This window comes from Marmota monax, unplaced genomic scaffold (genome assembly GCF_021218885.2).
Source record: "Marmota monax isolate L192 unplaced genomic scaffold, Marmota_monax_Labrador192_F-V1.1 WCK01_AAM20220418_F8-fsc00149, whole genome shotgun sequence".
In the NCBI taxonomy this organism is placed as follows: domain Eukaryota; kingdom Metazoa; phylum Chordata; class Mammalia; order Rodentia; family Sciuridae; genus Marmota; species Marmota monax.
Genome location: NW_026693170.1, coordinates 2,318,994 through 2,340,318, shown reverse-complemented (window position 1 = coordinate 2,340,318; position 21,325 = coordinate 2,318,994). Strand labels below are relative to the sequence as shown.

Sequence of the window (21,325 nt, the reverse complement as noted above, 5' to 3'; positions counted from 1 at the left end):
TCCTGTGGCCAGATCTTCCTCTGGCGGTCAGGGAAGGGAAGCAGAGTGCAGATGACCCCCTCCCAGCTGCCTTGCCCTGTCCACTTCCTCTTGAGACCTCAGGAGAGTCTGATGTCATGGAGAGAGAGGAGAGAGAGGGCTCCCGGAGGTGGCTCAGCCGGGGAAGGTGGAAGAGAGAGGCTGGGGTCCTCCCCCAAGGTCAGGGAGTGACCAGTGCCTGCTCGGGAATGGGGTGCTGTCCCCTTAAGGAAAAATTCCAATCTCTGGCCAGAGCCCCCCAGGGAATTAAGGCCTGGAGGGGACAAGAGCTCTCCCAGAAGTAGAGTTGATGGAATTAGGGATGGAGCCGCCTCCTGGGGGGGGGGGGGTCCTGGCTCCTGCAGCAGGATTCCCTGGGGAAGAAGGGGGGCCGGGCTCTGATGTGGATGTCCGGCCTGGGCTGGCCAGGACAGACTCTGAGGCCCAGGAGGAGGGATGTGAGGAAGGATGGAAAGACTCAGGGTGGGTAGGAGGGAGGGGTGGGCAGGGCTCAAGAGATTAAGAGAGAGGAGGCAGGTCTGGGGGGAGACAGAGTCAGAGACAGAAAAAGTGAAAAAGAAAACCTGGGTTCAGAGAGAGGGTTACAGCCAGAAAGGGAAAGAGAAAATGTTGAAAGAGGCAGCTCAGAAGCATTTGGGAGGCAGGCACCAGTGACCTTGGCTGGGTGAATCCACCTCTGAGCCTTGATTCTTGGGCATCACACGGAGACAAGTCCCACTTTGGCCCCTAGAGGGCAGCCGTGAGGAGTCAGCCCCCTGCAAACCAGCGACTGTGCTAGATCAGCCCCAGGTGAGGGATGAGGGTGCCTCTCCTCCCGGATGCCCCCCCAAGCCTTCCTGGTCTCACTCTCTTCCCACAGTTTGCTTCTTCCACCAAGTGAGATCTGGCACCAAGGGAAATTGGTGACAGTCTCCTGTAGGTGACCAGGCAGTCTGCAGAGACCCAGAGCGGAAGAGCTCAGATAAAGGCACTCCTATCTCAGAGGATTTATTGAATTCATTTAAAACAAAGGTGTTCGGGTGCAGTGGCACACACCTGTAATCCCAGTCACTGAGGAGGCTGAGGCAGGAGGATCGCAAGTTTATCTAGTACCCGCCCGCCTCCCCCCAAAAAACAGCAAACACACAGAGCATCAGAGGGTGGAGAGGAGAATTTAGTGAACTGAACAAGGAAAGTGTTGAGGACAAAGCTGGGCACAGGATACTTGTGCAGTAATGTTAGCTATTACTCCAATGCAAGGAAGAATGGAGGGACGCAGAGAAAAGCCAAAAAGTTTCCTTTATTCTCGGGATAGGACCAGGTGGGGAAAGATGCCACTCTAAGGACAGACACTGGTAAAGGGAGTCTGGGAGTGAACAGATGGGCAGAGGAGGGGAAAGGGGACCCCAGGGAGGACAGAGTTCTCCACCCAGCACCTGGTCCCCAAGTTAATGAGGTAGTGCCTCAGCCTGTCCCCCAGAAAGACACATTTGCATAAGGTCCCTCATCTACATGGCATCCCAGATAATTTGCATACAGATGGCAGTCTGTCCCACCCCAGAACTACCCTCGCTCCCATCTTGGCCAAGGGCTGGGTGGAGGAGAGAGGGAAGGCAGAGCCGAAGGATCCGGGCTTCCAATCTCGGGGCTTCCTGTTCCCAGGAGCACGGCCACCCTCCACCTGGCCTTCAGGGCCTCCTCAGGTGCAGCTCCTCACACGCAGAGTTCCTCTCTCCCTGTCCCCACCATGCTTGGTGACATGACACTTCCCCTTCCTGGAAAGCCTTTCCCCCGTGTCCCCCACTGTAACAGACTTGATTATTGGTACAGCGCTGGCCTAGCATGCGTGAGGTTCCATCCCCGACAGCCATAAAAATAAATAAAATAAAGGTATTGTGTCCTATATTTTAGTATCTTTATCTACAACTAAAGATATTAAAAAAAAAAAAAAAAAACTTGACTATCTTTCCAAACCTGGACATCTGGGATTCTGAAAAGTGATTCCTGTTCCTGGAATGTCCCAGGAATCTACACATCTTCTGAACTTGGAGAGACTGTATTAGTAAGGCTGTGTTGGGTTGTAAATGACCAAAAAAAAGCAGCAGCTGATGGGTGTGGTCCCAGCAACTCAGGAGGCTGCAGTAGGAGGATCACAAGTTGGAGACCAGTCTGGGCAACTTGGTGAAACCCTGTCTTAAAATAAAAAATAAAAAGGGGTAGGGATACAGCTCTGGAGTAGAATGTCCCTGTACAATTCCTAGTACTGCAAAAGAAAAAAAAGGAGGAGGAGAAAGAAGGAAGGTAGGAAGGAAGTTAGGGAGGGAAAAAAGCAGGCAGCAAAGTGAAAAATTCATGTAAGGGAAAAGGGGAAAATGTTTCATTCAAATATTTGAGAAGTGAAAGTGTTGATGGCCTTCAGGCAAAGCTGGATCTAGGAGCTCAAATTGATTCCCATTCTTGAAACAATGCCAGTGGCCAGGAGGATCAAATATTCTGATTGGCCAGGTCTAGGTTGGCCTTACACTGAACCAAGTAATAAGGACTGAGTAATGAGGAAACCTGGGGTGGTGGCAGTGGGAGCCGTTGCTGCTGGGAGAAGAGAGAGCAGTTCCGGGCAGATAAAGTACTTGACATCAACTTCAAGACTCCATCAGGAGGCCTTTGGCCCCATGTCCCTTCCTCTTGGTTATGGCTCTTCAGTGAAGTGCCACCTCTGGGACTCCTTGACACTGGAAGTTGACTCCTGAGGCATGGGACCCACCCAGTCATTTGTCAATAAAGGTGGTGGTGCTCAGCCTTATTCATGCCCCCATGTGCATGTGGCCTGGTGGTGTGAAACTCCAGCCGATACTCCTGGGCCTTCCTTTTGGGCTCACCCACAAAGACCAGCAAGGACTAAGCCAAGCCCTGGACCCTGGAAGAGCGGGTGCTGGGGGCCTTCCTGGAAGAAGCTTCCCTGGGCATGGGTTCTTTTGCTCAAGGGAAAAATGGGGAGCAAGGCAGGTTTGCAAAGAAATTGAGCAGGGCTAGTCTAAGAGCCAGACCCTGGCCCTCTAACCTGGCCCGGGACTTGGGAGAGAAGATCAGCGAGATCTGAAGGGCATTATGTACCGGCTTGTCCAGCTGGCCTCACACCAGGCTTGTGTCCAGCCTGAGGTAGATGCTAAGAATCACACTGCCCAGGTTCAAATCTCAGCCTTGCTACTTCCTTGCTGATGGCTTGGGGATTAACAGCCAGTCTGTGCCTCAGTTTACTTTTCAATGAAATGGGGAACCTTTTTTTCCACCCCCCCTTCGTGGGGTTCCTGTGAGGAATTAACTAAGACAAACAGATACTTAGCGCAGCGTCAGTCCCAGATTGTCTTTCCACAACTATGACTTTAGGTGAAGTCACTTCATCTCTGTGCCGCACTCATGTAGGGTGCTGAGTGGGTTAACACTTGCAATGAGCAGCGCCGGGCACAGGGTGCTATACACGAATTAATAATATCACCAACAAGAGGGGTCAGTAAGAGCTTCTGCTACTTGGGATTGTGGCCCCTCTGGGAAGGAAGGAAAGCCAGGTCTGGTGCAGGTGGAAAGGGAGGGTCTAGCCTTCGCAGGTGGTCCTCTTGCTAGCAAGAAGTCCCCAAGCGCTTGCCCAAGCCGACTAGCTTGGCACCTCCTCGCCCAGGAGGATCTCAGCTCTCAAGCCCTCAGAGGTATCCCCTCCCTCGGCCTCCGGCTCACTGCCCTCACCCGGGCCAGGCTGGGCGGCCTCACCAGCTCCCCCGGCAGCCCGAGGAATGTTAAGAGGTGGGGGTGGGGAGGAGCAGAGCCGCCTGGGAGACAAAAGGGCCGAGTCAGAGCGTAACACAAAGACGTGAGGAGGCTGGGGAGATAGGGGAAGTGGGACAAGGACACGGGGAGGGACTGGCAGGTCCGGAGGCCGGACCCTAGCCCAGCCTCCTACTACCGGCCCGGCCAGCGAAGCACCGGGGCGGGTCTGGGCTGCCCCCTGGCGGGAGCCGGCGATAAGTCTATGACGAGGACCCTGTATGAAAGGTGGATACGAGGACTCCAGAGAGGGGACATAGAACACAGAAGCAGGGACAGAGACATGAAGAGAGCGACACATCGACAAAGACACATTGAGACGCGAAGAGAAAAAGAGGCAGAGACAGAGACACACACTGAATCAAAGGGATGGAAAGAAACATGGGGAACAAGTGACACACAAACATTGATAGACAAAGACAGACCAGAAGCAGAACGACACCGAGACCGAAAGACCCAGCGACAGAGAAACACGGTGACGGAGACCGACGCGCAAAAATACTGAGACACACACAAAGACATTAAGAGAGAAATCTAGGAGAAAGAAACGTGGTGACACCCAGAATCCGAGGCAGAGGAAGACACGAGCGTATTCTGAGAGGTGCCCACGATGCGACACAGACGCGGAGCCAGGGGCTAGGTCTCGGGAAATCGCTCGGCCCGGACGGGTGGGGGCGGGGTCTCACTGTGGGGCGGGGTTCCAGAGGGGGCGTGTCTATGAGAGCCCACGTGATCACGCAGGTGCGGTAAAGGTCCAGGGTTTTGCAAAAGAGGGCGGGATTAGAGCTGTGGGCGGGCTGAGACCTGGCCCGACCCAGCTCCTGGGGAGGGGAGGATAGGCTATTCGGAGGGAGGAGGGCGGGGCCGGAGAGGAGGCGTGGCTTCGCGGGGGCGGAGACGGCCGGAAGTTCCAAAGGGGGCGTGACAGAACCCTAGTGGGCGGCGTGGAAACGTGGAAAGGGCGCGGGAGGAACGCTTTGGGGCCAGGGAGCGTTGTTAGGATTCCAAAGGGGCGGTGTTTAACACCAGGAGAGGGCGGAGACTAGCTCTGGGGGCGGAGCGATCGTAGACTCCTTGGAGGAGCGGGTATAAAATCCCGGGAGAGGACGGGTGGAGAACACTGGAAAAGGCGATCTTAGAACACCGGGGAGGGACAGGTGTGGAATTCGGGGGGTGTGGTCCGAACACCAGGACGGGGAGGGGCCAGAGCCCGGGTTCGACTCGGTCGGGGGAAGGGAAGGGGTGGGTCCTGTGACGTCAGCGAGTCCGAACGGCCGGAGCTAAGCTAGGGGCCCGGGCGTGGATCCTAAGAGCGGGATCGGGAAAGCTGAACCAGAACAGAGCGGGGAGAACCGTGCGCGACCGGAGCCGGCCGCAGCCGAATCACTCAAGCACCTGCTCGACCGTTCAGGCAATTGGCGCACGCACAGTGGCCCGCAGGCCCCCGCCCCGGCCCAGTCCGCTCCCGGGCCCCCCATGGCCCGGGTCGCCGTCCTCCCGCCGTCAAGATTGTCGCCGACACTGCCGCTGCCGCTGCTGCTGCTGCTGCTGCTTCGGGAAACAGGTGAGAGGAACCGCGGACGCCCATCCCTCCCTTCTGAGTGGAGGAACCCCGAGTACCTTCCCCCACTCCCCCTGGTTCACCGAGGCCCCTCTCTCGTGCCCCTTCCAGAATGTCCCTTCCGACTCCGACGCCTTCCCCTACACACCCTATTTTGTCTGAGTCCTGAAAATCCCTCTATGTCCCTCTCTTCACACCCTCCTTAATCCCTACCGCCCATGCTACCCGGGACTTCTCTGTCCCCGTCCCCCCTTGGTCAGATCCTCGGGCCGCCGAAGTGGTGAAATCTGAGGTCTGTGGGAGGCCTCGCGCCCCCTCCCCATCCTGGGCTAATCAGTGATTCGGGATCTGGGTATCCGTCTCCGGTGCCCCCCTCAGGAATGTGGAGAATGTTCCCCCACCCCCAGCAGGACGGTCGTGGTGGTGTGGAAGACTCCCCCCACCCCTCATTTTTCTTTCTTGTCAGGTCGGACGTCTGAGCCTTGGGGGGTCAAGGGCAAGGGGCCAGACGTCGAGATCCGCTAGAGGAGGGACTGGGAGCTCGGACCTTGGGGTCGGTGGCCGGCGGAGGATGAGAGTTCCTGCAGCGCCCTGGGGGGAAGGGCCTGTGCTGGGCCCTCCAACCCTGGATCTCAAGGAGTTTGCGGGCTCTAAACACTGGTTCTAGAAAAATTAAGGGCTGGGGGTTCCGTCTCCCGGGTCCCAGGTAGAATGGAGGCCAGAGGCTGTCACTAACCGAGGTCTAGGTAGAACTGGGGGCAGGAGGGGCTCAAACTTTTGTGAGCCGGGGCCTCTGTCTTCTGGATTCCAAGTAGAACTGGGGACAGAAGGCTTAATTCGTGGGTTTCAGGTTTAATTGTGGGCAGAGGAATGTCTTCTGAACCCCAAATACTGAGACGGGCAGGGCACCCGTCCTTTGGCCTCCAGGTGTAATCAAGGGCCAGAGGTTCCGTCTGGAGGCTCAGGGTGCTGGGTCCCAGGTAGAATCCGAGGCCGAGTCCCGGAGCCTGGATGCCCCCGCCCTTTGCAAGTGAGCGGTCAGTGGGGACGTCTCTGGGGAAGTTTTCCGGGTATCGCTTTCGCCGAGCCTGGGAGGGGCAGGGCAGGAGCTCTGCTGCTCCCGGTTCCGGACTCCCGAGTTTCGAACTCCCGGGTTTCGGGACCTTATCTTTCTTCTGGTCGCGCCTTTGTCATCGGAGTCTCTTTGGTAGGCGGACGGGTGGAGCCTGCTGGCTAATCCCCGCTCCCCTCCCCACCTCTTTGGGGGAGGGGTGCGGCCCCCAAAGGAGCAGAGGCTGAGAGGAGACAGGTGAAGGCGGCGCTGGCCCCGCCCTTTGCTGTTGACCGGCTGTTTATTCCCAGATAGAAACACTGGGATGCTGGAGTTTCCCATGGGTTTGCCCAGAAAGGGGCTAAGGGGGAATCCCCGGCACTCCCCTGGCCTCCGATGTCCCTGAGTTGTCATCTAGCCTTGACCCCTAGCTGTGAGCACTGGCCGCCTCTTCCTTCCCTGTCAGCGACAGGGAGATGGGATGCGAACCTCTCATCTCTGGGAGAATTCTCCAACTTGCACCAAGGTTGACTGGTGCCTAATCTCACAGAAGGTTCCAGATCACCCTTAGAAACAGGGGCCTCTCCCTGTTCCCATTTCACAGATGAGGAAACCGGTGTTGAAAGGACAAGCTACTTTCCCAGGGTCCCACAGCCAGTTCCTGGGAGACCTGATCCAGAGGCTCTTCTCAGACCACTTGGGCTGGGTAGTCTCCCCAAAGTGTCTCTGAGCCTCTTTTGTAAAACTGAGGTGACAGTCCTTTCCCTGAAGGACCTTTGGGAAGATTCAAAGGTCCCCTCAATGCTCCAAGAAATCAGGAGAGGGGACCTTCCCCTTCCTGACCTTCCATCCTTCTGCCTTTGCTGACTCGGGTCCTCCCCAATGTCTGTCTGTCTGTCTGTGTCTCTCCTCCTCCTCTCTTCCCTTCTCCCCTCACTTTCTCTCCATCTCTTCCCTCTCCACTCCTCTCTGAGCTTTCCTTCCCCCATGCTGCACTCTCTCCCTTTGTCCCCCCTGGACCTGGCCCCAGCTCTGCCTTCCCCCTCCTTGGCCTCCTGGGAACCAGGGAGCACCACCTGGACCTCGCTGCGCCTCCCCTCCCTCCCTGGGCTCTCACAGCTCATCCATGTCAGCCAGGCAGCCCCACGCAGTGAGGGGGATGGGAGGAGAAGGGACTGCGGGCCTGGCTGTCTCTTCTTGTTAGGGAAGGGGGACTGAGCAGAGGAGAAGCCGGGCCAGGGACAGGGATAAACAGAGACGATAGAGATCCAGGGATGGGGACCGAAGCCAAAAGAGGAAAGAGGGTGAGAATCAGATCTAGGGATGGGGTCAAGGACACTTATAGGAAAGGAACAGAGAGATGGAGAGAGGAGCCACATGGACAGACAGGAAGCCAGTCAGAGACACCAGGATGAAGACAGAAACAGCCCAAGGAGAGGGACAGAGGTTTGGTGACAGGCAGGGAGCCCAGAAGACTCCATCTGAGAGAGGAGATGCCATGACCTAGGAAGGTCAGGGCACAGGCAAGCCTCAAGGCCAGCAGCGTGTGGGGGCCCCAAGGAGTGGTGGACATAAGAGGGACAGGGAGTAGTGCACGAGGACCAGCTCCCCCGCCCCTGCCTGGGACGCTGTTACATTTTTAATGTCCCAGCAATGCTGAGAGAAATGGAGCAGGAGGCGGAGGAGAAGAGGGGACCCAGCGAGAAGGCTCGAGCAGTTGAGAAAGTGTAGTAGATGCAGAGAGACAGGGTAGGAGACCCAGGAGCAGGGAGGGCCCAGGGTCCAGACACAGAGACACAGAGAGATTACAGTTCCCAGGAATCTGATAAGAAAGCCAGACTCCAGAGATAAGAAGACCCAGACGCAGCAGATAGAGACCCCCCCAGGATAGAGGCGCCCAGCAAAGAAAGGGAACAGCTAAGAGGTCCCGGCAATCTTTCTGGCTAATGACACTTTTTTTTAATTTTGATACAGGGGATTGAATTCAGGGGCCCTCTACTACTGAGCTACACCCCCAGCCCTTTTTTATCTTCATTTTGAGATAGGATCTTGCTAAATTACTAAGGCTGGCCTTGAACATGTGACCCTCCTGCCTCAGCCTCTGTCACTGGAATTACAGGCATGTGCCACTTTGCTTAGCTGACCAGTGTGAATGTTCTGAAATCACTGTGGCCATCGATGCACGATTTTGTGAACAAACCAAGAGGCATTAAACTGTATGCTCTAAGGGGGGGGGGGTTATATGGAAATTTTATATCAATAATACTGTTCAAAAGGGATGGCTGGGAACATTGCTGAGTGGGAGAGTGCTTCCTTAGCATCAGGAGACCTGAGAGAGAGAGAGAGAGAGAGAGCACGAGTTTGAGAAACAGAGGCCAGAGACCTTGGGGATTAGGGACACAGGAGCAGGGACCCTAAGAACCAGAGGCAGAGATGAGAAGATCCTGAGAGACAGATGAAAACCTTGAGTGTCCAAGGGGAGAATAAGAAGACTATCAGGACACAGGATCTGCAAGAATTAGGGGGCCTGGGTCTCAGAGAGACAGACACTGAGGTGTGAACTCCATGGAGCCGGAGTGTGTGGCAGGAATCTGTCCCAGGACCCCTTCCTTGTCTCAATCTTAGAGATTCATCCCAAGATGGGTGGCTCCCTCCCCTTCCCTCCTGTCCCCAGGCCTGCAGAGCTGAGCTTCAGGAGGGAGGGCCCGGAGGGATCCCGCCCAGCCCCAGTGCCCCCAGCGCTGCGTGATGAGGGACAAAGACCAGAGGCCAGCGGAGAACCCAGGCCAGACCCACAGCCCTGCATCCTGGCTGCTGCGCTCACCCCCCAGTCGGGCTCTGGGCTTCCGCTGTGGGGGTGGCCAGTGTGATTAATGCAACTAATTAATTAATCAAGTGGCTGAGGCAGCCACTGAGGCCACTGCTTAGAGCACATGGCTTTCGAGGGCCTGCTGGAGTTGGGCCACACCCTGTCCCTGTTTTATAGGTTTGTAGGGGGCACGCCAAGCCCTGAGGACTCCAAGAGCTAATTTCCTCCCTTAGACCCAGAAGTCCAGGCCCCAGCCTCCTCCAGGGTTGCATGAGTCACCGTGACCTTCCTCTGTGCCTTGGTCAGTCCCTCCCTGCGTCTCAAGTTCTCAGATTCTGTATCTCTGTCCCCTGAAGTTCATCCCAGGGCTTCCCAAATGACCTGGGCAGCCCCCACTCTGCTGGGCCCCGTTCACAGAAAAAGGAAGTGTGTGTAGAGACCCAAGTGACACTTCTATAAAGCTATCATCAGCTTGGCTTGCCCAGGGAGGCAGAGGAGGTGTGTTCCCACAGCCACACTCTGTCCCCTCCCTGGCTGTGGTGCCCTGTCCCTATCAGGGTCAGGACATGGGCTCCCTCCCAGCAGTGTGATGGCAGCTGGGACCCTAACTCCAGGCCAGCCTCCTCCTGTGGGCATGTCGCCTGCCTCCACCTAGCACACAGACCCACCCCCACCCGCCCAGCCTGTCAGCCTCAGGTCCCAAGCATTCTAACTGAGCACTCCCTGCCTCCTACCCCAGTGGCACTCCTGTCCTGGGTCTGAATCTGTTGCCAGTCGGGCTCCTCCTCTGGTTCCTGCCCCACTCCATTCTGTGGGATCTTTCTAAACCACAGCCTAACCCCGTTCCTCCCCCCAGGTTATAACCCTCCATGGCTCCCCAGTGCCCTCAGAAAAAACGTCCAAACCTTAGCTCAACCCCCACCTGTGTGATCTAGCACTTTGATTCCTTTATGGAGCGCCTCCAGTATGGCAGGCACTGTTCTAGGCTCTGGGATATAGTAGTGAACAAGATGGACGAAGATCTCTGCGCGTGGCATTGATGCTCTGCGGGGAGAAAGAGAGTTCTGCACAGCGTGGTGATCAGGACCAAGAGGAAGAAGAACGCAGGAGGGAGTCCTCGTTATGGTCGATACTGTGGTCAGGGAATGTCTCCTGCGCAAAATGGCAGAAGGAAGTGAGGGAAGAGCCAGGGGCCAGGGAGGAAAACAGTGCACAGCCCAGGCAGGACGAGCCTCGCATTGTTGGAAGAAAGTGGAAAAACCAGTGTGTCTGCTGCAGGGGAGCCAGGTGGGAGATGAGGTCAGGCAGGGGGAGGCCTGCGCCTGTCATCCCATTGGCTCTGTCATCCCATTGGCTCGGGAGGCTGAGGCTGGAGGATCAGAAGTTCAAGGATAGCCTCAGCCACTTAGGGAGACCTTGTCTCTAAATAAAGGTAAAAAGAGCTGGGGACGTGGCTCAGTGGTTAAGCGCCCTGGGTTCAATCCTGGTACCAAAACAAAAAAGAGGGCTGTGGCTCAGTGGTAAAGTGCTCGCCTCGCATGCGTGAGGCCCTGGGTTCTGCCCCAGCACCACGTGAAAATAAGCAAATAAACATAAAGATTGTGTCTGTCTACAATTAAAAGAAAAAAGAGAGAGCGAGAGAGAGGCGATGGCTGAGGATGGGCAGCGCTTTGTGGGTCCCTTTGCTCTAGTGAGGAGAGAGCCACAGGCAGGCTCTGAGCAGACCTTCGGCAGGCTCCTCCTGGCCACGTGTGGGGGCACATCTGAGGGGCAGCTGCGATCTGCCAGGTGGGAGGTGCTAGTGGATTAGTCCCCGGGGAGATGGTGGGGGGATCACACGAGGACTGATTGAGGTCAATTTCAAACAGACCCCACGGGACTTCCTGATGGAATCCATGTGGGGGCAGAGAAAGAGAACTCCAGCTCCAAGACTGCCATCTTGAGCCCTACTGAGGCAGAGATGCCTTAAAAATGGATTGTTTGGTCAGACATGGTGGTACACCCCTATAATCCCAGCAACTCAAGAGGCTGAGGCAGGAGGATTGCAAGTTTGAAGCCTGGGTTCTGCACAAGGTCCTGGGTTCAATCCCGAGCAACACCCACACCCCCCCAAAAATCAGAATCTCTGGGATGAAACAGTACTCGGATGAACATTTATAAGTTAAAGTACTTGTACCAGCAAGAAGCTAGACTAACAATCAAATTAGGTAGCAGGAAGGAAAAAATAAGTAGGAGCAGATATATATGAAATAGAGAAGAAAAAATACAGCCAGAAGTTGATTAAAAATCAAGTCTAATCAAGAAAAAAGCAAGAACACAAAAATCAATAGCAATGGGAAGGGAGCTATCCAAATAAGGCTACACATGCTACCAATATATTCAGTAACATTGCAGTTGTCTGTCTACGGGACATGGTCTATGTCCGAGGAGGACCGTGTGCTGCTGAGAAAAAAGCGTACTCAGGCACTGATGGATGGAATAGTCCATATATGTCTGTTAAGTCTAAATCATCAATTGCATTTTTTACTTCTATATCTTCTTGATTTCGTTTTTGTTTGAGGCTCTATGCAGTGGTGACAGAGGCATGTTAAAGTCACCCAGAATTATTGTGTTGCAGTCTATTTGATTCTTAAAAATGAGAAGGGTCTGACGCACGTAGATGCTCCATTGTTTGGGGCATAGATATTTACGATTGCTGTGTCTTGCTGATGGATGGTTTCCTAAAGCGCCATGAAGTGGCCTTCTGTCCCTTCTGATTCTTTGGCTTGACGTCCATTTTATCTGATATGAGGATGGAAGCCCCTAGTCATTTACGGATCCATGTGAGTGATACGTTTTCTGCCATTCTTCCGCCTTCATGTGGCCTGCCTCTTAAGGACCAATTTCTTAGGAGTTTCAAGTCCCAGAAGGGGACCTGCAGGGCTGTAGGCTCTGTCAGTCTGGACTTCGGCTTCCGGGGGTGGTCTCCTCCAGGATACCTTCTGACTTCCCTTCCTCAGGCGGGTCAAGACCTGCCACCTCAGTCACCATGACGTTCTTTCGTGTTGGTAATTATTGCACAATATTTATCTCCACCGGAGTCTCAGCCCTGAGAACAGCACCTGATTTGTCCTGTCACTTCTGTGGCTTCTGACCAAGCACAGGGACTGGGTCAGTGTTTATTGAGCCTCTGTTGAGTGCCAGGCCCAGATGTCGGAGTTGGGGACAGGGCAGGGAGTAAAACAGATGACTCCCTGTCCTTGGGGGGGGGCTAAGCCTTGGACCCCAAGACCTGTTCGCTGAGCAACTATTTGTGTCTTGGATTGCCTGTGAAAGAACAGCAATTTTCTTTTTTTTTTTAAACATCTTATTTTACCTTCATTTACTTCTGTTTATTTTATTTTTAAGCTGATTCTCTTCTGTTCCCCTCTCTCTGAGCCCTCCCTCTCAGTTTCCAAATTCTAAATGTCACAGTTATAACTCTTGAGTGTTTATTTGTTTTTTGTTTGTTTTTGGTGGAGGAATAGTTATCTTAAATGTGAACCAACGTGAATTAGCAACCTTCATGGAAGGGTCCAGATTGCCCATCAGAAAAATCCAGACAAGGCGGGGCACAGTGGCCCATGCCTGCAATCCCAACCACTCAGGAGGCTGAGGCAGGAGGATCACAAGTTCGAGGCCAGCTGCAGCAACTTTGTGAGACCTTGTCTCAAAATAAAAAATAAAAGGGCTGGGCATGCAGCTCAGGGGCAGAGCCCCGGGGTCAATTCCCAACATAACAAAAAGGCAGAACCTACCATGGAGACCCTGCAAGGCCCTGTAGCCGCAGGCAGCTGCCAGTTGAGCGGGTCTTGGCGCCAGGCCCTGTAGAGGGCTTAGGAAGGAAGATCCTCACCCAGATTCTCACGGGAACCCTGGGGGGCGGGGCTTGAACACCCCAGTTTTACAGATGGAGGAATTTAGGCTGGAAGAAGCTTCCCCCAGCTGGCAAGGGACAGAGCTGGCCGGAAGCCCCTGTTGAGTGGTTCCCAGGCGCCACGCTCTGTGGTTCCCCAGAGAAGCAGCGAGGCCATTTCCCACCTGGAGTCCTGCGTGGAGCTGGTGTGGGATGACACGCGTGTCGTGGGAGGCCTTCCTTGATGGCTTCTTACGTGAAGTCCCTGGACTGTCCCTGTCCAAGGAACTGCTTCCACTGGGGACCCCTTCCTCAGGGTCACCTGACAGTGTTCCCTAGTTCCTGGGTGGGGACAGGCAGAGGGAGCCAGGCAGCTCTTGCCCCTTGATGTGGGTCACATGCCCTTGCCTTGCCTCACCTCCGGTGTCAGGGCCTCCTGTAATTACACAGACCTCACGGTGTTTATTTGCCAAGCTCTGATCTGAGTTTCCTGTGTCCCTGTGCTCGGTGCTCTACAAACACTCTTTGATCCTCAGAACAACCTGGAAGGTGGGGACCATTATTATCCTCGTTTTAAAGCTGGGAAATGGCACAGAGAGGTTAAGTGACTTGCCCAAGGTCACACACCACGGAGTCAGGATTTGAACCCCTCTGGTCTATGTTCCTGTGTGCTGCCTGGCACAGCAGGGCCATCCTTCCTGTCCCTGTTTTCATTAAAATGAGAAAAAAGGGCTGGGGCGCTGCTCTAGGCACTCCTGGTTAGAGCACTTCCTAGCAGCACAGGCCCTGCCTGGTTCTGTCCTGGACCAGGCACACTCAAGGCCCCGAGGGCTCATTGAGGGAGGGAAAATGTATCACTGTAAAGGGAGAAAGTGAAGACTATTCTCATATTTAAAATGCTTTAAAATTTCTTTGGTGATATATATAGATATAAAGATATATCCCCCGCCCCCCCCAGGGCTGGGGATGAACCCAGAGCCTCACACATGCCAGGCAACTGCTCTACCACTGAGCCTCATCCCCATCGCTTTTTTTTTTTTTTAATATATATTTTATTTAGAGACAGGGTCTCACTGAGTTGCTTAGGGGCTCTCTGAGTTACTGAGGTTGGCTTTGAACTTGCTATCCTTCTCCTCAGCCTCCTAAACTGCTGAGATTACAGGCATGCACCGATGCACCCAGCTCCCAGCTATTTTTTATTGATTAATTTTAGAGGATTATTTACTCCATTTTATAATGAAAAATTTCGAACATATGGGTATAAGTCAGAATAATGGCCCGAGAGCCCCCCTTGTAGGCAGGGCATTTCAGTCACTCTTATACATTCTAGGAAAATACTTTCTTTTCTTTTTTTTCTTTTTTTAACATCTTATTTTACTTTCATTTACTTCTCTTTTTTAAATATTTATTTATTTAAGGTGTAGATGGACACAACACAATGCCTTTATTTTTATGTGGTGCTGAGGATCGAACCCAGGTCCCACCCAAACTAGGCAAGCACTACCGCTGAGCCACAATCCCAGCCCAACTTCTCTTTATTTTATCTTTATGTGGTGCTGAGGATGGAACCCAGTGCCTCATGCGTGCTAGGCCAGCAATCTACCACTGACCACAATCCTAGCCCCTAGGAAAAGATTTTCTACACAACCACAATTTGATTTTCACACCTAAGAGTATTGACAGTAATTTCCATAATCATATATAATCTAGTTGTGTCTTGTGAAATATTTATTTGATCTTCCTCTGATTCCTGGCAAACAATTCCTAAAATCCTCAGACTTTCCCAAGTCATAGTGTCTTATTCCATGTGAAAGAGCTGACTTGCTGGGTACGGTGGCCCAGGCCTGTGATCCCAGCAATTTAGGAGGCTGAGGCTGGAGGATTGTAAATTAGAGGCCAGTCTCATCAATTTAGCAAGACCCTGTCTCAAAATAAAAATAAAGAAGGGGGGGCTGGGGTTGTGGCTCAGCGGTAGTGCACTTGCCTGGCATGTATGAGGCACTGGGTTCAATTCTTAGCACTACGTAAAAATAAATAAAGGTCTATCAACAACTAAAAAATAAATAAATAAAATAAAGAAGGGCCAGGGATGCGACTCAGTGGTAGAGTGTCCCGTACTGAAAGAAAGAAAGGAAATAAAGGACTGTTGTTGGTCAGTAGACCCCAGGCTTCAGGTTGGGGACTGGTCACCAGAAAGACCCAGGCAGGATTAGAAGGTTGGGACTTTCAGCCCCACCCCCACCTCCATGGATGGGGGAGGGGCAGAGCTGATAAACAACAGTCAATGATGTCATTCATTGTGCCTAAGCAATGAGACTCCCATAAACCTGAGCTTCCTGACTGCTGAACTTGGAGGGTCCCAGAGGGTGGCGCTTCCCCAGAGCTTTGGAGACTACACCCATCCCCCAGGCCTCCCCCTAAGCTCCTCTTCTTCGGAATCCTTGGAATCCTTCGAAATCGCTGTCAGAGTAAACCGCGCTCCTTTCTCTGAGTTCTGTGAGCCAGTTGAACAAATGAACGGAGCCCAGGTACAGTGGCACACATCTGTGGTCCCAGTGAGCTCCTGGTTCAAAATTTTAAAAAAGCCAGCTTGGCACAGGTAATCCTGGAGAGGCTGAGGCAGAGGCAGGAGGATTGCTAGTTTGTTGGTGAGACCCTGTCTTGGGGAAAAAAAAAAAATTAATAGGGCTAGAGATGTAGCTCAGTGGTAAAGAGCCCCTGAATTAAATTCCTGAAGCCACAAAACAAAACAAACTTAAAAAAGAAAAAGAAACACGGCTGGGCATCTGGGTGCAGTGATGCCTGCCTGTAATTCCAGGGACTCCTGAGGCTGAGACAGGAGGATCATGGATTTGAGGCCAGCCTCAGCAATTTAGTGAAGCCCTAAAAACTTAGCAAGACCCCGTCTCAAAACGAAAAATAAAAAGGGCTGGGGATGTGGGTCTAGTCCCCAGTACAAAAAAAAAAGTTACCTTGGGCTGGGGATGTGGCTCAAGCGGTAGCGCGCTCGCCTGGCATGCGTGCGGCCCGGGTTCGATCCCCAGCACCACATACAAAACAAAGATGTTGTGTCTGCCGAAAAACTAAAAAATAAATATTAAAAATTCTCTCTCTCTCTCCTCTCTCTTTAAAAAAAAAAAGTTGCCTTTGTTTTTGTTTGAGACAGGGTCTCACTACATTATGGAGACGGGCGGGCCTTGAACTTGATCCTCCTGCCTCAGCCTCCTGAGGTGCTGGGGCTGCAGGTGTGTACACCATGCCTGTGCAAAAACAATTTAGTGGAACCTGAGAAAGGGACTGTGGTGATCCCAATCTACAGCAAATGAGTCAGGGGTACAGAAGAAACAGCAGGGCGTACAGTTGGCATCTGAAGGCGACAGAGAGGGATCTTGGGAATGAACCCAGGACCTGTGGGACCACATGCTGTGTTCAGGCCACAGTGTCAGAGCTGAGTGGGGGGCTCCCTACTGGTGTCTGTTGCTGCAGAGTTGATGGTGGCTTGATGTGGCAGGGGGACGGGGAAGGACCCATCCATGCCTGTTGTGGCCAGGCGCAGTGGCACACGCCTGTAATCCCAGCAGTTTAGGAGGCTGAGGCAGGAGGATTGCGAGTTCAAAGCCAGCCTCGGTAACTTAGTAAGGCCCTAAGCAACTCAGCAAGACCCTATCTTTAAATAAAATCTAAAACTGAGTTGAATTCCTGGTACCAAAAAAAAAGACAAACGTGAGTGTGTAGTGGGAGAAACTGGTCACAGTGTGTGTCTGCTGCTCACTAGTTCAGACCCCAATTCCCCTAACTTTCCTCAGAAAGTAACTGGCTTCTTTGGCGGAAGAGCCTCCCACTGGGGCCAGTCTCTCCCTGCGTACCCCGGCCGAGCCTGGCTGGAGGTCCTGGTCCCTCGTCTACCTGACCTGTCCCCGTCCTCTCCCCAGGAGCCCAGGATGTGCGGGTTCAGGTGCTACCAGAGGTGCGGGGCCACCTGGGAGGCACCGTGGAGCTGCCGTGCCACCTGCTGCCACCCACCTCGGAAGTGCGCATCTCTCAGGTGACCTGGCAGCGCCTGGATGCAGCGGCCGTGGCAGCCTTCCACCCCTCCTACGGCGTCCACTACCCCAGCCCGCAGTCCAGCAAGGAGCGACTGTCCTTCGTCAGAGCTGGGCAAGGCACAAAGGCAGACCTGTGGGATGCCACGCTGGCCTTCCAGGGACTGATGGTGGAGGACGAGGGCAACTACACCTGCGAGTTCGCCACCTTCCCCAACGGCACGCGCCGGGGGGTGACCTGGCTGAAAGTCATAGGTGAGCTGCGCGGGTGCAACTGGAGCAATCCCCCACCTGTCTATTTTCTCTCTGTCTCAGCTGGTAACTTTCCTGCCATACTCAGTCAGTCGACAGATGCCCAAGGAGCACCTACTGTGTGCCCGATGCTTTTCCACATGCCAAGGATACCACAGCCAACAAGGCATTGTCCCAGCAAACACTTAGTGAGCATCTACTATGCCCAGGCACCCTCCTGGGCTCTGGGGAGAAAGCAGTTAAGACAGGACTCCCTGTGCTGTAAGGGCTCCCACTCCAGACGGGGGCGCCAGCGAGTAAACCATAGAACAAAACTAAGAGAGTAAGTCAGGCCCTGGGCAGTGGCACCTGCCTGTAATCCCAGCAGTTTGGGAGGCTGAGACAGGAGGATGGTGGGTTCAAAGTCAGCCTCAGCAACTCACCAAGGCCCAAAGCAACTTAGAGAGATCCTGTCTCAAAATTAAAAAAAATAATAAAAATAAAAAGGGCTGTGGATGTGGCTCAGTGGTTAAGTGCCTCTGGGTTCAATCCCTGGTACAAAAAAAAAAAAACGCTCCCAGACTCTGACTCCAGCGGGAGGGACCTGGGGAGGCGGCTGGTCAAGGGCTGCTCTTTCTCACTGAATCTTGGAAATCCCCCAGGATGCCACCTTCCCTCAGCAACTTTCTGAAGCCACGTCACTCTGGATGCTTTATTTTCCCCTCTCAGCCCCAGAGAATTGGAAGCCACCCTCTCCCCTCCCTGGGTAGTGCTTCCCTCTGCAAGGAGCCCTAAATCACTGTTTCCATAATTCGGGCAGCTCTGCTCCCCCCCGGTGGAAGTCCCTCTTCTTGTGCAATCATTTGTTCTGTCCGCGAGAAATACTGCAGTAGCCAGGCTCAGGAGGCTGAGGCAGGAGGATCTCGAGTTTAAAGCCAGCCTCAGCAACAGTGAGGCACTAAGCAACTCAGGGAGACCCTGTCTCTAAATAAAATGCAAAATAGGGCTGGGGATGGGGCTCAGTGGTCGAGGGCCCCTGAGTGCAATCCCTGGTACCAAAAAAAAGAGAGAGAGCGATTCCAAGGGCCTGGTAGCTAGTAGGGGCCTTGCCTAGCTTGCACTTGGCCCTCAGTTTCATCCCAGCACTGCAAAATTAATTAGCTAGTTAATTAATTAATAATAAAGGGGGCGCTGGGGTTGTGGCTCAGCGGTAGAGCGCTCGCCTAGCACATGCGAGATGCTGGGCTCCATCCTCAGCACCACATAAAAATAAATAAATAAAGGTATGTGTCCATCTACAACTAAAAATAATAATGGTAATAATGATGAAGGAGCGCCCGGGGGACACTCCCTGGGCACAAGGCAATATGGGGACAAAGAATGAAGCAGCCAGGCCCTCCCTCGTGGAAAAGCAGGTGACACATGAGCCACTATGAAGGGAAAGGCAGACAGGTCAGAGAAGTTCCCTCGAGGAAGGGAGGCCTGGGCTGGTATCCACCACCTGGAAGTGGGCAGGTGTGGGGACCGAGGGGTGGCGGGTGGGGAGATCCTGGAACCCTCAACTGAGGCAGCCCCAGCTGGGCTCCCTGAGCCACGAGTCTCCCAGGGGGAGGTGGAAGCTTTGGGCTCCCGAGGGTCCCAGGGACCCTCCACAGACTGGGGTGGGAGGGCAGTCAGGAGGCGGCAGGAGGACCCAATTGATGGGACAGTCAGGGCTGCTGGGGCCCCTCAGTGGGTGCCAGCGGCTCTCCTCTTGGAGGCCTCCTTCCCTCTCCTCCCTTCTTCCTTCCTTCAACCTGGACATGTCGATCTCTGATCCACCAACAGTCCACCGGGGAGGGGACTCCCGTTATCCCCATCTGACCTGACAGGAACCTGAGACACAGCAAGGTGCCTGTCCCCAGCCGCCGCCTGTGAGCGGCAGAGCCGGGACTGGAACCGCCCGCATCCGCAGTGACGCGCTCTTCTCCTCTCCCCAGCTGAGCCTCAGAACCGCGCTGAAGCCCAGGAGGTGACCTTCAGCCTGGAGCCCATGCCCGTGGCCCGCTGCGTCTCCTTGGGGGGCCGCCCGCCTGCCCGGATCACCTGGATCTCCACCCTGGAAGGGGAGGCCAGAGAGAGCCAGGAGCCGGGGCCCTTGCCAGGCACAGTCACGGTCACCAGCCGCTACACTTCGGTGCCCTTGGGCCAAGTGGATGGGGTCACGATCACTTGTAAAGTGGAGCATGAGACCTTGGAGGAGCCAGTCCTGCTGCCCGTGAAGCTCTCCGTGCGCTGTGAGTGCACCTGAGGGGACCCTGCCCCCCAACACCGTCTACACTGCTTGCGTTGGTTCCCTTGACCTAGTCCTGCGCTGCCCTCCTGCCCACTGTCTGTACTGGCTCCTGGAAGCAGCTTCTTGTGTCCACACTGACTTCACAGGGCTCTTGCCATGTAGCCCCCATCGTCAGCTGAGGTGGGCGTGGAGGGGAATTTCCTCCCAGTTCTGCATCCAGTGACGTCTGATTGGTAGTAAGATCAGCCTTGGGGTTATACACAAGGAAGCTGTCAAATACGTTGGGGTTTTTCTTTCTCCACTGCAGAGATCTGGGGTTTTTATTTGTTTGGGGGGTACCAGGGATTGAGCTCAGGGGCCCTCGACCACTGAGCCACATCCCCAGCCCTATTTTGTATTTTATTTTGGGACAGGGTCCCACTGAGTTGTGTAGGGCCTTGCTAAATTGCTGAGACTGACCTTGAACTTGGTATCCTCCTAGTTCAGCCTTCTGAGGTCCTGGGATCACAGGTGTGTGCCACCATGCCTGCCCAGAGATCTGGTTTTTAGCATTCAGCTACTCCCAACATCACCCAGTGCCCTGACTGTCCTTCCCTTGCCCTGGGCCATGGTCTACGCTGTCCTCCCAACAGTGTCTACCCTGTTTCCCATACTGTTGAGGTCGTCTCCCAGGGGACACTGTCTAGAGTGACTCGCAGGGATGTCTGCGCAGACTCCTGCTCCCCAGCATTGTTTACGTTGGCCTCTTTGGGCTGTTGGTTCTGACCCTTCCCAATGTGTTTGTTCTAGGATGGTTCCTCCAGAAACTGCCCACGATGATACCCCAAAATGTCACCCAGAGAGGCACCTTCACTCTTCACAGACCCTGGCAGATACTAACTATACCAAGAGTCTGCTCATTGTCCACACCCACCCCATGCCCCGCTCACTTTAGATATGCCAGCTGGCCAGGCCATGCCTGCATTTACACTGGCTCCCCAACCTGGTCTATACTGGCTCCCTGGGGCCACCGTCATCTGCACAACATGGGCACAGGCTTCCCCGAGCCTCGTCTATACCAGTCTTCCCACTGTCTACGCGGGCGGGCAGGCACTGTTTGCCATCTCCCTCCCATGTTGTCCACTCTGGGCATGTGAGAAATAACATACCTGGGCTGGGATACAGCTCAGTTGGTTGAGTGCTTGCCTTTGCATGCACAAGGCCCTGGGTTCAATCCCCAGCACCACAAAAACAAACAAACAACAACAACAACAAAAAAAAAAACACATCACATACAGCTGGGTGCAGTATGTAATTCTAGCTACTTGGGAGGCTGAGGCAGGAGGATCACAAGATTGAGGCCAGTCTCAGCAACTTAGAAAGACCCTGTCTCAAAATTAAAATAGAGACTGGGGCAATGGTAGCCCAATGGGGGGCAGGGAGAGGTAGTGCACATACCACACACAAGTTATCCGTAGTGGTTCCTTGGACGCCAGCAGCCCTGAATAATAATGTCCTCAAAGTTTCCTACAGTGGCCTTAGCGGAGACAGCCCAGGCACCCACTGTGTCACCTGGTGGGCTCCTTGCTACCACTTCTTTTCTAGGATTCCTGTCTAGTAGTTAATCTGTCCACCGCTCTGGGATCATGCCTGTCTCTGAGCCAGTGC

General features: G+C 54.1%; 1 protein-coding gene across 3 annotated transcripts in view; it reads left to right on the top strand.

Moving 5' to 3' along the window:
* The first annotated feature begins 5,054 nt into the window (after positions 1–5,054).
* The window catches only part of Nectin2 (nectin cell adhesion molecule 2), a 28,303-nt gene continuing 12,032 nt past the window's right edge, over positions 5,055–21,325 (top strand). The window contains exons 1-3 of one of the 3 annotated variants that reach the window (XM_046455877.2): positions 5,055–5,398; positions 17,062–17,427; positions 19,383–19,679. In XM_046455877.2, the coding sequence (XP_046311833.1) occupies positions 5,311–5,398; positions 17,062–17,427; positions 19,383–19,679 (751 nt within the window). In that variant the 5' untranslated portion in view covers positions 5,055–5,310. The remainder of the gene's footprint in view (positions 5,399–17,061; positions 17,428–19,382; positions 19,680–21,325) is intronic. The other 2 variants (XM_046455876.2, XM_046455875.2) reach the window with 2 other exon arrangements.